This window comes from Pristiophorus japonicus, chromosome 3, assembly GCF_044704955.1.
Source record: "Pristiophorus japonicus isolate sPriJap1 chromosome 3, sPriJap1.hap1, whole genome shotgun sequence".
Lineage (NCBI taxonomy): Eukaryota > Metazoa > Chordata > Chondrichthyes > Pristiophoridae > Pristiophorus > Pristiophorus japonicus.
The window spans coordinates 191,519,002-191,534,829 of NC_091979.1; the positions used below are offsets into that span (position 1 = coordinate 191,519,002).

A 15,828-nucleotide genomic window follows, 5' to 3' on the forward strand; every position below is an offset into this window, starting at 1 on the left:
GTATGCTTGGTGCTTCTCCTGGCATGCTCTTCTACATTCATTGAACCAGGGTTGGACCCCTGGCTTGATGGTAATGGTAGAATGAGGGAAATGCAGGGCCATAAGTTTACAGATTATGGTCGAATACAATTCTGCTGCTGCTGCTGATCTACAGCGCCTCCATGAATGCCCAGGTTTGAGCTGCTAGATCTGTTTTGTATCTGTCCCATTAGCACGATGGTAGTGTCACATAATACGATGGAGGGTGTCGTCAGTGTGAAGACGGAACTTTGTCTTCACATGGACTATGCGGTGATCACTCCTACCAATGCGGCATCTGCAACAGGTAGATTGGTGAGGATGAGGTCAGGTAGGTTCTTCCCTCGTGTTGGCTCTCTTGCCACTTGCCGCAGGCCCAGTCTAGTAGCTTTGTCCTTAAGGACTGAGCCAGCTTGGTCAGTATTGGTGCTACTGAGCCACTCTTGGTGATTGACATTGAAGCCTCCCCACCCTGAGTACATTATGTGCTCTTCTTCCAAGTGATGCTCAATATGGAGAAATACTGATTCAATCAGCTGAGGGAGGGCGGTAGGTGGTAATCAGCAGGAGGTTTCCTTGCCCATGCTTGACCTGATGAGACTTAATGGGGTCCGGATTCAATGTTAAGTACTCCCAGGGCCACTCCTTCCCGACTGTATACCACTGTGCCGCCACCTCTCTAGGGTCTTTCTAGCTGGTGGGGCAGGGCATTTCGAGGGATGATGATGGAGGAGTCTGGGATGTTGTTTGAAAGGTATGATTCTGTTTTCAGGTTGTTGCTTGACTGGTCTGTGGGACAGTTCTTCCAATTTGACACAAGTCCCCAGGTGTTAGTGAGGAGGGCTTTTAGGGATCAACTGGGCTGGGTGTGCCTTTGTCAGGTCCGAATCTGGTGCCTAGATCAATGCCGGGTGATCCGTCTGGTTTTATTTTTGCTGTTTTTCGTAGTGGTTTGTTGCAACTGAGTGGCTTGCTAGGCCATTTCAGAGGGCAGTTAAGAGACAACCACATTGCTGTGGGTCTGGAATTACACACACAGACCAGGCTGGATAAGGGCAGCAGATTTTCTTCCCTAAAGGACATTTTTACAACAATCTGGCTTTCAACATTACAGATTTAATTAATTGAATTTAAATTCCCCAGCTGCCGTGGTGGGATCTGAACTCTCATCTCCAGATCATTAGTTCAGGCCTCTGGATTATTAGTCCAGTAACATAGGCCCCAAGTTTCGACATGATTTGCTCCTGATTTTTAGGAGCAACTGGTGTAGAACGGAGTATCTTAGAAATAGGAATTCTCGCCATTTAGTTTGCTCCAGTTCCAGTCAGTTAGAACAGTTTCACTTTGGAACTGAATTTTCTTTTCAAAACGGGGCTTGTCCGGCCACTTACGCCTGTTTTCAAAGTTTCATCAGTGAAAACTTACTCCAAACTAACTTGGAATGGAGTAAGTGAAGATTTTTGTACGCTCGAAAAAACCTTGTCTACACTTTAGAAAATCAGGCGTAGGGAATGGGGGGGGGGGGGGTTTAAAGGAAGTTTACAAACATTAAACACTTCAGTTTTACAAATAAAGAGCCATCATCAATAATAAATGATAAATACATCAATAAATCAACCAATAAATCAATCAAAAAAATTAATAAGACATTTTTTAAAAAAATCAATAAATAAAACATTTTTCTACTTACAAACTGCAGCACCGGGAGCCCTCCAACAGCGTGCTGGGATCCTCCCCCCCCCCCCCCCCCCCCCCCCCCGCCCAGAGTGTGTCTCTCTGTCTGTCTGTTTGTGTGTCTCATTCTCTGTCTGTCAGTGTCTGTGTTTCTGACAGCGAGGGGAGGGGGGGGAGATATGGGAGGGGGGAGAAAAGGGAGGGGGGGGGGGGAGAGGAGAAGAGGGAGGGAGGCTGAACGGGCCGGGCCCGTGACTTCGGGCAGGGCCCGTCCCCAGCACCAGATTTACAGGTAGGTGGTGTTGGGTTGGGTCGGGGGGGGGGTGGTGGGAGGTGGGAGGGGAGGTCGGTTTGGTTCGGGTCGGGGGGAGGGGGGGGGAGGGAGGTCAGGTCGGATCCAGTCCGGGGGTGGGGGGGTCGGTGTCGGGTCCGGTCCGGGGGGGGTGGGGGGGTGGAGCGGGAGTCGGGTCGGGTCCAGGGGCGGGGTGGGGAAAGCGGGAGTCGGGTTGGAGCCCGGTCCGGTCCGGGGGCCGGAAGCGGGAGTCGGGTTGGTGTCGCGTCCGGTCCAGAAGTGGGAGTCGAGTCGGGTCGGGAGGAAGCAGGAGCTGGGCGTGGGAGGAGCCTTATTCACGCAGCCCCAGTGAGGCCATTCGGCCAGGGCTAGGGGCTGCGTGCTTCGGCCCCTCCCACACAGTTTCGGGCGCCTGGAGCTACTGCACATGCGCGCCCACTGTAACGCGCATGTGCAGAGGTCCCGGCACTGTTTTCAGTGCAGGGACCTGGCTCCGCCCCCTACAGCTCGTGCTGCGCTGCGCCGAGCTGCAAACGACCTGCAGGGAGCTGGAGAATCTGGAAGTTTTTTTTAGGTACACTTTGTGGCGCGAAAAACGGGCGTCCAGGTCGGGACTGCGCCGTTCTAGGCGCGGCTCGAAACTTGGGCCCCTTATCACTATGCTATCGTACCCTATGTATGGCAAGTCATGCAGGTTTTCCTCCTGAATGTTGTAAGGTTTAGCAAATCCAACAGAAATCTTAATTTCTAATATTGACATTTCTTAAATTGAGAAACCTATCATCAAGTTGCCATCAGCCTTGAAAAGAATAGGAGAGGGGCTGGCCCGGAGTTTGTGGTCAGTGGCAAAACAATAGCGATCGCTGCTGACAACGAAGAAAGCTGCCGACAAAGATATCTCGATCACTGGCAAAAACTTTAGGTTTCTCAACGTTAAATTAATTGTAGCACTGTCAAAAGGGTGTCCCCTGCGCAGAGCAATAGTGATGTCATCAAGCTAGTATTAGTAGTAGTATAGTATTAGCAGTCCCCCGTATCAAGGATGACCTGCTTCCACACCACAAAGGGATGAGTTCACAGGTGTTTCAATGAGGGACCTGACAATTTAGGTCCCGAACTACATATTAAATGGTGGAAGATGCCTGTGCATGGATTCTTTTAACGTGGTGTGGCTGTTGCACACCAGCCACCCACACGGGCTTGGCAGAGTCTTGATCCAGTGGCAAGGGTTAACTAGGACGACTGGAGACCAAGCTCTGCTGCAAGCTATCTAAGCAGCCAATCACATTGAAGAATTCTCAGACAACAAACCAGGAAATAATAAATCACAATCAGTTAGCTTTAAAAAAAATTTTACAGTGTGAAATAAAGATTGGGACATACACATGGGGTTAAGGTAGACACTAAAATATAAAGTTTTAAAACATTTCAAAATATATATTTTTTAATCTTGATGGAGAAATTTGACATTCCACAAATCTAAAATGTATTTTTCAGGGCCAGAACAGTTCAGCAGTCAAAACGTCATTAAAACCCCAGTTACATCTATTCCAATAAGACTTAACATTGTTAAACACCGCATTAAAAGTTATTGGATTGGAAAAGCTTAAGATTTTATCAGTTGAACTGATTTCACTGATTGCCGACAATGGGGAGTTCCACAGCGCAGCCTGTAGTGGAACAGGGAATGACTGAGCACAACTTCAGGATTTCTGCGATTATCTGTGCATGTGCTAAATCCTGAAGTTATGATCAGTTTCAGATGGTTAATGATGGCAAACGCTGACAGTTCGCCATTATTACCCCTCAAAATCTGGGTCGAAATTGTAGTGGATACTGACAGTAAACATGGGTTTTCAAAGCCTGTGGTTGTAGAAGGAAGTGAAGATTGCTGGACAAACATTTCCACACTTCTGACTGAATGAGGTTAAATATTTTCCAGTAAGCACTTGTGGATGAATCCAGTGGTGCGCGCACAGAATATTTTCATCATTGAACAACTTTTGTTGTCCAGTTTTCAGTTGTTCAAGTTACCAGCTGGCAAAACATAATCTGCATTATCTGGTTTGAAACCGACATCCCAAACTAATGTAATCTAATCTCACTGTTTAGTCATATGGACGCGACATGTCATCTAATGTATCATAAGATACTACAGGTAATAGGATAATCGTTATTAATAATAGCTTTTATTTATATAGCGCCTTTAACATAGTAAAACGTCCCAAGGCGCTTCACAATAGAGTTACGGACAAACATAAATAATGAATGGATGTTGATGTTTGGCCAGCTTTAACATGGATTCTGAGGAACCAGATGTGAAAGAAAGCAGGATATTGCATATATAGGTAGTGAGAGCTGAACAGATATAGATTAAGAGGAAGTGTCATTTCTGTGGGGAAAGGGGCGGGGGGGGGGGGGTGGGTTGGTGAAATCGTGTGCATTATTTGTTTAATCCTTTGCAGATGAAGCATTTGCAATGTTCTCAATTTAAAAGATGATTAAATATGTATCCCTCTTTCAGGTTGCACTGCTCCCAGTATCTCAAATTGTGAAGAATGTCTGAGGAATGTTTCGGTGAGTAACACAGTTCAGTTGTTGCATTCCGTAATCCACTTTTACTGATGGGTGTGATATTAAGCATAGTTAATAGATATGAGGGAGAAAGGAATAGAAGGATATGTTAATAGGGCGAGTTGAAGTAAGGTGTGAGGGGGCTCGTGTGGACCGATTTAATTCTATGTAATGTGCAAAAGAATTACCATTGATCCACAGAACATGACAGCACAGAAGAGGGCTATTTTGCCCATTGTTTCTCTGGAGAGCAATTCAAAACTGATCACACTGCCCTGCTCTCTCTACCCTCATACCTTGCATCATCATCTGCTTCAAATATTTATCTAAATTTCCCATAAACGATGCAGTGGTCTCTGACTCGATCAAACTCTCTGGCAAATCTTTCCATGTTCCAATAGCCTTCGCTGTCAAGAAATTTCTCAACTCCTCTTAGTAATTTTAAATGAATAATTTTGCTAATCTATGCTGCTATATTTAAAGGTTGGGCACAGCAGAGACTGAGCAGTTAAACCACAATGAGATGTTTTTCAGTTGTGTTGCCATTTCTCCCACCATTTGCAAAGCCAGACAAGTTAAAACTAGTAAGGGTAAACCTCTGAGGCAGGGGTTCAGAGGTTGTTACATTATCAATATTGGTTTTTCAATTGAGAAACCTGTAAAATTTCCAAATTATCCTGGCATGTGTTCACATGGTACTGTAGCAGCAATGTATGTGCACACAATGTACCACACTGCTGTGTGTGCGTGTGTATTACATAGAATTTATAGCATAGAAACAGGCCATTGACACAAAGATGGGAGGAAAAGCAATGTGTGAGGAGGACACAAAATCTACCAAAGGACATAGATAGACTAAGTGAGTGGGCCGAAATTTGGCAGATGGAGTATAATGTTGGAAAGTGTGAGGTCATGCACTTTGGCAGAAAAAAATCAAAGAGAATGGAGAAAAATTGCAAAGTGCTGCAGTACAGCGGGACTTGGGGGTACTTGTGCATGAAACACAAAAGGTTAGTATGCAGGTACAGCAAGTGATCAGGAAGGCCAATGGAATCTTGGCCTTTATTGCAAAGGGGATGGAGTATAAAAGCAGGGAAGTCTTACTACAGTTATACAGGGTATTGGTGAGGCCACACCTGGAATACTGCGTGCAGTTTTGGTTTCCATATTTATAAAAGGATATACTTGCTTTGGAGGCAGTTCAAAGAAGGTTCACTAGGTTGATTCTGGAGATGAGGGAGTTGACTTATGAGGAAAGGTTGAGGAGGTTGGGCCTCTACTCCTTGGAATTCAGAAGAATGAGAGGTGATCTTATCAAAACGTCTAAGATTATGAGGGGGCTGGACAAGGTGGATGCAAAGAGGATGTTTCTACTGATAGGGGAGACTAGAACTAGAGGGCATAATCTTAGAATAAGGGGCTGCCCATTTAAAACTGCGATGAGGAGAAATTTCTTTGGTTGTAAATCTGTGGAATTCACTGCCTCAGAGAGCTGTGGAAGCTGGGACATTGAATAAATTTAAGATAGAGATAGACAGTTTCTTAAACGATAAGGGTATAAGGGGTTATAGGGAGCGGGCAGGTAAGTGGACCTGAGTCCATGATCGGATCTGTCATGATCGTATTAAATGGTGGAGCAAGCTCGAGGGGCCATATGGCCTACTCCTGTCCCTATTTCTTATGTTATATTCATTTGGCTCAACTTGTCTATGCCAGTGTTTATGCTCAACGCGAGCCTTCTCCCACTCTGTTTACTTAATCAAGCCCTATCCATATATCCTTCTATTTCTTTCTCCCTCCCACTTATTCTGCTGCCCCTTAAATGTATCTATGCTATTCGCCTCAACCACTTTGAGTTAGCAAGTTCCACACTCTCACCACTCTCTAAGTAAAGAAGCGGGGCCCGCCGGCTCGCCGACCACAAGGAAGGCACTGGGGTGGAGTGTTCCGGCAGTACTGTGCACCGGCCAAGGGGACTCAATTTTTAAACTTTTAATCAATTCTTAAACTTCTTAACCAATTCGGGAAAACTTTTACATTTTTAATCAACTTGGAGAACTTTTTTTCTGTAACTTTTAATCAACTCAATCTATTTTTAAACCTTCAATCAACATATGTAACTTTTTAAAAAATAATCTGGTAATACTTTTAAACATTCAAACTTTTAAAACAACTTGGGAACCTCTGGGGAAATGTTTAACCTTTGAAGAAACTTCCTAAAACATCCCTCGGAACCCCAGCGAGCAGCTGACCTCCCCAATGCCTGTACCCGCAACCAAGCCTCGGGCCATCTACCAGCATTCTGGAGAGGGAGGGTGAATAGCCAGTTGTCGTGGTACATGTAGGTACCAACGATATAGATAAGAAGCGGGAAGAGGTCCTACAAGCTGAATTTAGGGAGTTAGGAGTTAAATTAAAAAGTAGGACCTCAAAGGTAGTAATCTCTGGATTGCTACCAGTACCACATGCTAGTCAGAGTAGAGGGAGCAGGATAGTTACAATAAATACGTGGCTTGAGCAGTGGTGCAAGAGGGAGGGATTCACATTCCTGGGACATTGGAACCAGTTCTGGGGGAAGTGGGACCTGCACAAAAGGGACGGTCTGCACTTGGGCAGGACTGGAACTGATGTCCAAGAGATAACATTTGCTAATGCAGTTCGGGAGTGTTTAAACTAATATGGCAGCGGGATGGGAACCTATGCAGCGAGATAGGGCGAAGTAATATGGAGTCAGAAACAGATGCTAGAAAGGTAAAAAGCAATAATGGAAGGCCGAGTAAACAAAGGCAAGGAACAAAAAGGGGCCACACTACATCATAATTCTAAAAGGACAAAGGGTGTTAAAAAAACAAGCCTGAAGGCTTTGTGTCTTAATGCAAGGAGTATCCGTAATAAGGTGGATGAATTAACTGTGCAAATAGATGTTAATAGATACGATGTGATTGGGATTACAGAGACGTGGCTCCAGGATGATTAGGGCTGGGAACTCAACATCCATGGGTATTCAACATTCAGGAAGGATAGAATAAAAGGAAAAGGAGGTGGGGTAGCATTGCTGGTTAAAGAGGAGATTAATGCAATAGTTAGGAAGGACATTGGCTTGGATGATGTGGAATCTATATGGGTAGAGCTGCAGAAACACCAAAGGGCAAAAAACGTTAGTGGGAGTTGTGTACAGACCTCCAAACAGTAGTAGTAATGTTGGGGAGGGCATTAAACAGGAAATTAGGGATGCATGCAATAAAGGTGCAGCAGTTATCATGGGTGACTTTAATATGCATATAGATTGGGCTAACCAAACTGGAAGTAAATAAAAAAGGGAAGGTGGCTCAACCGTGGCTATCAAGGGAAATCAGGGAAAGTATTAAAGCCAAGGAAGTGGCATACAAATTGGCCAGAAGTAGCAGTGAACCCGGGGACTTGGAGAAATTTAGAACTCAACAGAGGAGGACAAAGGGTTTGATTAGGGCAGGGAAAATAGAGTACGAGAGGAAGCTTGCAGGGAACATTAAGACGGACTGCAAAAGTTTCTATAGATATGTAAAGAGAAAAAGGTTAGTAAAGACAAACGTAGGTCCCCTGCAGTCAGAATCAGGGGAAGTCATAACGGGGAACAAAGAAATGGCAGACCAATTGAACAAGTACTTTGGTTCAGTATTCACTAAGGAGGACACAAATAACCTTCCGGATATAAAAGGGGTCAGAGGGTCTAGTAAGGAGGAGGAACTGAGGGAAATCCTTATTAGTCGGGAAATTGTGTTGGGGAAATTGATGGGATTGAAGGCCGATAAATCCCCAGGGCCTGATGGACTGCATCCCAGAGTACTTAAGGAGCTGGCCTTGGAAATAGAGGTGTTACTACAGTTGTACAGGGCCTTGGTGAGGCCACAGCTGGAATATTGTGTACAATTTTGGTCTCCTAACTTGAGGAAGGACATTCTTGCTATTGAGGGAGTGCAGCGAAAGTTCACCAGACTGATTCCTGGGATGGCGGAACTGACATATCAAGAAAGACTGGATCAACTGGGCTTGTATTCACTCGAGTTCAGAAGAATGAGAGGGGATCTCATAGAAATGTTTAAAATTCTGATGGGTTTAGATAGGTTCGATGCAGGAAGAATGTTCCCAATGTTGGGGAAGTCCAGAACCAGGGGTCACAGTCTAAGGATAAGGGGTAAGCCATTTAGGACCGAGATGAGGAGAAACTTCTTCACCCAGAGAGTGGTGAACCTGTGGAATTCTCTACCACAGAAAGTTGTTGAGACCAATTCACTAAATATATTCAAAAAGGAGTTGGATATAGTCCTTACTACTAGGGGGATCAAGGGGTATGACGAGAAAGCAGGAATGGGGTACTGAAGTTGCATGTTCAGCCATGAACTTGAATGGTGGTGCAGGCTCGAAGGGCCGAATGGCCTACTCCTGCACCTATTTTCTGTGTTTCTATCAGTGGCACTACTCGGCACCGAGCTTGCAGCCAACATCTCGCTGTAGGCAATTAGGCTTACATGGCAGTGCCTGGTCTCCAGTCGCCATGGATCCCCTTGCCACTAGACCAAGACCTTGCTCAGTTAAGCCCGTGTGGTTGCCGGTGTGCAGCGGCCACCCCACGTTAAAAGTACTCACGAACAGGCATCTTCCACTTCGCTAATATGAAGTTCGGGACCTGGAACGTCAGGACCCTCGTGGCCAATTCCAACGGCAATAGGCCGCACTGCCGTAGTTGCCCGGGAACTTAGACAAGGTTTTGACATTGACATCGCCGCCCTAAGCGAGACCCGGCGGGCAGGGCAAGGCCAGCTCAAGGAACATGGGGGAGGTTGCACCTTTTTCTGGAAAGGAAAACCAGAGGAAGAACGCAGCCTTCATGAAGTCGGCTTCGCCATCAAAAATGAACTGGTCGACCGCCTACTCCCTGTGGGGTTAACGAACGCCTCATGACTCTTCACCTTACCCTATCCCGGAACCAATGAGCCACAGTCATCAGTGTATATGCCCCAACACTCGATGCAATGGATGAGGAGAAAGAGGGTTTTTATTCCAACCTTGAGACATCCCTGTCCCGTGTCCCCACGGGCGACAAATTGATTCTCCTAGGTAACTTTAATGCCAGGGTCGGCAAAGACACAGCCCTCTGGGGAGGCGTGATTGGCAGAGAGGGGGCAGGGAAAGCCAACTCCAGCAGTACTCTACTCCTGACAAAATGAACTCCTCATCACCAACACCCTGTTCCACCAGAGGGACAAATACAAGGCATCGTGGCAACACCCTCGCTCCAAACACTGGCACCTGCTTGACTATGTCATCGTCCGAGCCAGGGATCGCAAGGATGTGCGCATCACCCGCGCCATGACAGGAGCTGACAACTGCTGGACGGACAATCGCCTAATCCAATCCATCATCAATATAAACATAGCCCCAAAGCAGAGGGGACAGCAGAAGCAGTGTTGCAAAAAAGTTAATGCCGGGGCACTTAAAAACCCAGCTAAAAGAGCCCTATACAGCCAGCGCCTCACTGCTAATCTGGCGTGCCTTGATGACCCTGAGATGCTGAATGCCCACAGCGCTTGGTCCGCCCTCCAGGTCTCCATAACTATTGTCTGTGAAGAGACACTTGGTTACTCAACCAGAAAACACCAGGACTGGTTTGATGAAAATGATTAGGAGGTCCAAGAACTAATAGATCGTAAGTGCAGAGCATTTCTGAGCCTCAAGCAACAACCCAACTCGGGAGCTGCAAAGCAACATTACAGACGGCTCAAGGCTCAGGTCCAACAAAAAACCCGGGACGTAAAGAACAGGTGGTGGATGGAGAAAGCACAGGAGATGCAACAACTGGCCGACAGCCACGATATGCGAGGATTCTTTATTGCGGTCAAGGCCACCTACGGTCCAAACTCCCAAGGCCCCACCCTACTCCTGGCCAAGTACGGGGAAACATTCATCAAGGTCACCGAGGCTGACGGGGCCCGATGGAAGGAGCACTTTGAAGATCTCCTCAATCGAGACTCTGCCTTTGACTCGAGTGTTCTCAACTCCATCCTGCAGCTTGCGACCCGCCACCACCTCAGTGAAACCCCTACGTTGCACGAGGTAGGCAAAGCCATAAAACAGCTCAAGAATAACAAGGCTATGGGTGCGGATGGAATTCCTGCTGAGGCGCTAAAGTATGGCGGAGAGGCACTGTTGGTGCAGATACATGACCTCATCTCTCTCATCTGGAGGGAGGAGAGCATGCCGGGAGATCTCAGAGATGCAGTGATCGTGACCATCTTTAAAAAGGGGGACAAGTCCAACTGCGCCAACTACAGGGGAATCTCCCTGCTTTCAGCCACTGGGCAGGTTGTCACTAGAGTTCACCTCAACCGTCTTCTCCCTGTGAGGAGCTCCCCCCGGAATCACAGTGCGGATTTCGTCTCCTACGGGGCACAACGGACATGATCTTTGCAGTGTGACAGCTGCAGGAAAAATGCAGGGAGCAGCGCCAGCCCTTATACATGGCGTTTTTTGATCTTATAAAGGCCTTTGACACTGTCAACCGTGAGAGCCTATGGAGCGTCCTCCTCTGTTTTGGATGCCCCCAAATGTTTCTCAACATCTTTGGCCTGCTGCACGACGGCATGCAGGCCGTGATCCTTACCAACGATTCTCACTTTTTTTTTTTCTTTTTGTGAATCGTACATGGTCGATTATTTTTTTTTATTTGTTTAAAAACTGATAGACGATTAGGCACATTTTGTAGTTGAGAGGACAAAGTCGGCTGAAGTAGTGCAGGCTCTTTGAACTAATGCCTAAAACAATGAAGATAGGTCATCTAAAACATAGAAACATAGAAAACAAACTCTCCAGATCAGACATTGGACTTTACATCAGTTGGAAGGATTTATACTCCACTGTAAATACTGCCGATCTTTCTCGGCTGACCAGCCCACAGTGACACATCGCTGACGTTCCCCACAGGCACACATTGACCCTGCTCCTCTGAGTTGGTGTCACCGCCCGAAATTAACCATTACATTGAAAACTTACCGGGTACTGCTGACAACACTAGGGTCGGTGTGACCTCCCGTCATCCGGCACATCCTCTTATCCGGCACAAGCTAGGTCCTGAGGGTGCCGGATAAGAGAGCTTCAACCTGCACTTCATTATAAAGCACTTCTTTCCTTCCTTCCCCTCTCCATTCCTCTCTCCCTTCCTTCCTTCCTTCCTTCCTCTGTCTCTCCCTTCCTTCCTTCGTCTCTCCCTTCCTTCCTTCCTTTCTCCCTTTTTCTCACTTTCTCCCTCCCTTTCGCTCTCGCCCTCGGCTCTCTCGCCCTCGGCTCTCTCGCCCTCGGCTCTCTCGCCCTCGGCTCTCTCGCCCTCGGCTCTCTCGCCCTCGGCTCTCTCGCCCTCGGCTCTCTCGCCCTCGGCTCTCTCGCCCTCGGCTCTCTCGCCCTCGGCTCTCTCGCCCTCGGCTCTCTCGCCCTCGGCTCTCTCGCCCTCGGCTCTCTCGCCCTCGGCTCTCTCGCCCTCGGCTCTCTCGCCCTCGGCTCTCTCGCCCTCGGCTCTCTCGCCCTCGGCTCTCTCGCCCTCGGCTCTCTCGCCCTCGGCTCTCTCGCCCTCGGCTCTCTCGCCCTCGGCTCTCTCTCTCTCTCTCTCTCTCGCCTTCTCTCTCTCTCTCGCCTTCTCTCTCTCTCTCTCGCCTTCTCTCTCTCTCTCTCGCCTTCTCTCTCTCTCTCTCGCCTTCTCTCTCTCTCTCTCGCCTTCTCTCTCTCTCTCTCGCCTTCTCTCTCTCTCTCTCGCCTTCTCTCTCTCTCTCTCGCCTTCTCTCTCTCTCTCTCTCGCCTTCTCTCTCTCTCTCTCTCGCCTTCTCTCTCTCTCTCTCGCCTTCTCTCTCTCTCTCTCGCCTTCTCTCTCTCTCTCTCGCCTTCTCTCTCTCTCTCGCCTTCTCTCTCTCTCTCTCGCCTTCTCTCTCTCTCTCTCGCCTTCTCTCTCTCTCGCCTTCTCTCTCTCTCTCGCCTTCTCTCTCTCTCTCGCCTTCTCTCTCTCTCTCGCCTTCTCTCTCTCTCTCTCGCCTTCTCTCTCTCTCTCTCGCCTTCTCTCTCTCTCTCGCCTTCTCTCTCTCTCTCGCCTTCTCTCTCTCTCTCGCCTTCTCTCTCTCTCTCTCTCGCCTTCTCTCTCTCTCTCTCGCCTTCTCTCTCTCTCTCTCTCTCGCCTTCTCTCTCTCTCTCTCTCTCGCCTTCTCTCTCTCTCTCTCTCGTCTTCTCTCTCTCTCTCTCTCTCTCGCCTTCTCTCTCTCTCTCTCTCTCTCTCTCGCCTTCTCTCTCTCTCTCTCTCTCTCGCCTTCTCTCTCTCTCTCTCTCTCTCGCCTTCTCTCTCTCTCTCTCTCTCGCCTTCTCTCTCTCTCTCTCTCTCGCCTTCTCTCTCTCTCTCTCTCTCTCGCCTTCTCTCTCTCTCTCTCTCTCTCGCCTTCTCTCTCTCGCCTTCTCTCTCTCTCTCGCTTTCTCTTTTCGGTAATCATTTTTTCACTTCTGCCTGTAATTCATTTTTGTAATATGGAAACCAGAACTGTTCACTGTAATTCCAAGTGTGATACTGTAAGATGTCTCTGTTTTAATGGACTGTAAAATAATCACCGTAACTGCCGAATAAAACACATCTAAGCTGCACTTTAGCCAAATTACCTATCAACTTTATGAATGACTTAGATTGTCTAGGCTGCTTCCTTCGAACAAGACAAAATGAAACTTCAGTGTTTTATTCAGAAAGCGAGGCATCACGAGCACAATTAACCGGATTTTAACTCAGAAAGCTTGTATACTACAGCTCTTTTATTGGCTTTCATTAGTGAACACGCTTTTCAGTTCAGAAGCAGAGACCTGCCAAGTCTTGATGGGTTTGCACTAAGCCAGTTACTGAAATGTGCAAAGACACGTTCTCTCAGTTCACTGACACATACCTGTCAAATCAACGCGTATGTGTGTGTGTGCTTTAATTAGTTTGATTTTATGTTACAGTGTCTGTGGTGTAATGCCAACAAGAAATGTGTTGACTACCCAGTGAGGACAATCCTCCCGCCCAAGTCTGTGTGTCCACTGTCTGATGCACGATGGGGAGTCTGCTGGGGTAAGTGGCCTAGAATTTATTTATTTGGTTTACTTTTTCAATCTTGTGAAATCCTTCTTTCATTAATAATTCTTGAATATAGCTCCTAGTGATTTGCTAATATCTTTATCAATGCGATATCCCCTGCCCTTTCCTCCCTTAGCCTCTGCATTGAACAGCTTCTTTTCCTTGTTGATTTCGATCTCTATTCCAAATCACCTTGCCCTTTCACCTCTGATTTCTTTACCCTCTTCCTCCATATAAGTTCTCTCACTCCTTCACGGGCGGCCCCTCGATGTTGCCTCTTTACTCCCAGGGTCTCCATCAGAGACGAGGCCATCTTCAATCACTTTCTTGTGCCACTCGCCACCTACATTCCCTCCCCCACCCCCCACCAGCTCACTTGCAATTGAACCTGAAAACTGCCAAACCTTCGACCCTGCATTTGGGCCGAAAAGCTGTGAATTTGTTCAACCACTGCCTCTTCTTATCTTTGTGCCCCTCTCCCCAGTAAAAAAACGATTGCTCTCTCCCATCCTGATTATTTCCCTAGTATGGCCCCCATCTTTGCTCGCTCAAATTCAAAGGGCGCAAACTTGAGCGTATCTTGAGCACACAACTGGTTTAGCCATCCATCGCCAGATTTGACTAGATTTACATCAAGAACTATCGGGCCTCATTCTTCCCTGCCAGAGCCGTACACTACTTCAGGTCCTGTAGAATAAATGTAACGTCCAGCTTGTTTTTTCCATTACCAAACATCTCATGAAACCTTTCTCCCCTGGGCCACCTAACTTCCCTTCCAACAACCAGTGCAAGGAGCTTGGATTGAGCCCACTCGTTAGCTGTCTTTGCTGCTTCTACCCCTTGCCCTAGCCCTGAATCCGCATCCTTCTCTAGTTTCTCTCCATCTCTCCTCTCCAAGTTCAATTCTTTCATGAGGCACACCTCCTGCTCCCTTGACCTTATTCTACTCAACTGTTGACTACACAACTTTCCTTGTTCTCTCCAATGCTAGATGTCATTGTAAATGGTTCCCTCTCCTCAGTACTGTTCACCACCTTTTCAAAACTGTCATTATCACTCTTTCCTCAAAAAAACAATGTCCTCAACCACTCTCTCTTCCTTGTAAACTACTGCCCAATCTCCAACCTTCCTTTCTTCAAAGTTTGCCCATCTTTCCCACAAATCCTTATTCGAATATCTCCAATCAGGTTTCTGCTCTTACCACAGCACTGAAAAGGGCAATGTCTTAAATGACATCCTCTGACTGGTGCTCCTCAACCTCGTTGCAGCCTTTGACATGGTCTACGAACGCCATCCTTCTCCAGTGACTCTCCTCCATTATCGAACACTGGGACTGCCCATATTTGGTTCCACTCTTACCTATCCAATTGCAACCAGAGTATTTCCACCAATTACTTCTCTTTCGACCCCGGTAATGTTACATCTGTAGTTCCCCCAAGGATCCCCTCTGCTTTCTCATCTACATATTGCCCCAATGGAAACCTCATACAAGGTTACATGGTCAGCTTCCACCCGTAGGATGCCGACACCTAGCTCTACCTCTACCTCTTTTACAACTTTACACTATCACCAAGACCTTATGAAGCAGGGACACAACTCCATCCCTTGTCAAAAAACACTTGATAAGACACTTAGGGCCCAAGTTTCCACATGATTCGCGCCTGATTTTTAGGAGCAACTGGTGGAGAACGGACTATTTTAGAAATCGCAATTCTCCACATTTTTTTTTCTGCAGTTCTAGTCAGTTAGAACAGTTCTACTTTAGAACAGAATTTTTTTCTTCAAAAGGGGGCGTGTCCGGCCACTGACGCCTGATTTGAAAGTTTCCACAGTGAAAATGTACTCCAAACTAAAGTAGAATGGAGCCAGTGAAGATTTTTGTAGAACTGAAAAAACCTGTTCTACACTAAAAAAATCAGGCGCAGGTTACAAATTAGGCGTCCAGAACGAGGTGTGGGGGGGGAAGGGAACTCATTAAATTCGACAATAAATCCTTATTTATACTTCTACAAATATTATACAAATAAATCCAACCTGAATAAACATTTATAAGCCAAGAAAAGATTAAATAAACCATCTTCCTACCTGTGTGAAAGTGCTTCAGCCAGGGAGAATTCTGCAGCCGTTCGTGCCGCTGAGCAGGAGGGGGGGGGAGCGG

At 47.0% G+C, this 15,828-nt stretch overlaps 1 protein-coding gene across 1 annotated transcript in view; it reads left to right on the forward strand.

The window, feature by feature from the left end:
* The first annotated feature begins 216 nt into the window (after window positions 1-216).
* LOC139255009 (pituitary tumor-transforming gene 1 protein-interacting protein-like) overlaps window positions 217-15,828 on the forward strand; it is a 28,990-nt gene continuing 13,378 nt past the window's right edge. The window contains exons 1-3 of the mRNA XM_070873857.1: window positions 217-325; window positions 4,503-4,561; window positions 13,556-13,664. Coding sequence (XP_070729958.1) covers window positions 217-325; window positions 4,503-4,561; window positions 13,556-13,664 — 277 coding nt within the window. The remainder of the gene's footprint in view (window positions 326-4,502; window positions 4,562-13,555; window positions 13,665-15,828) is intronic.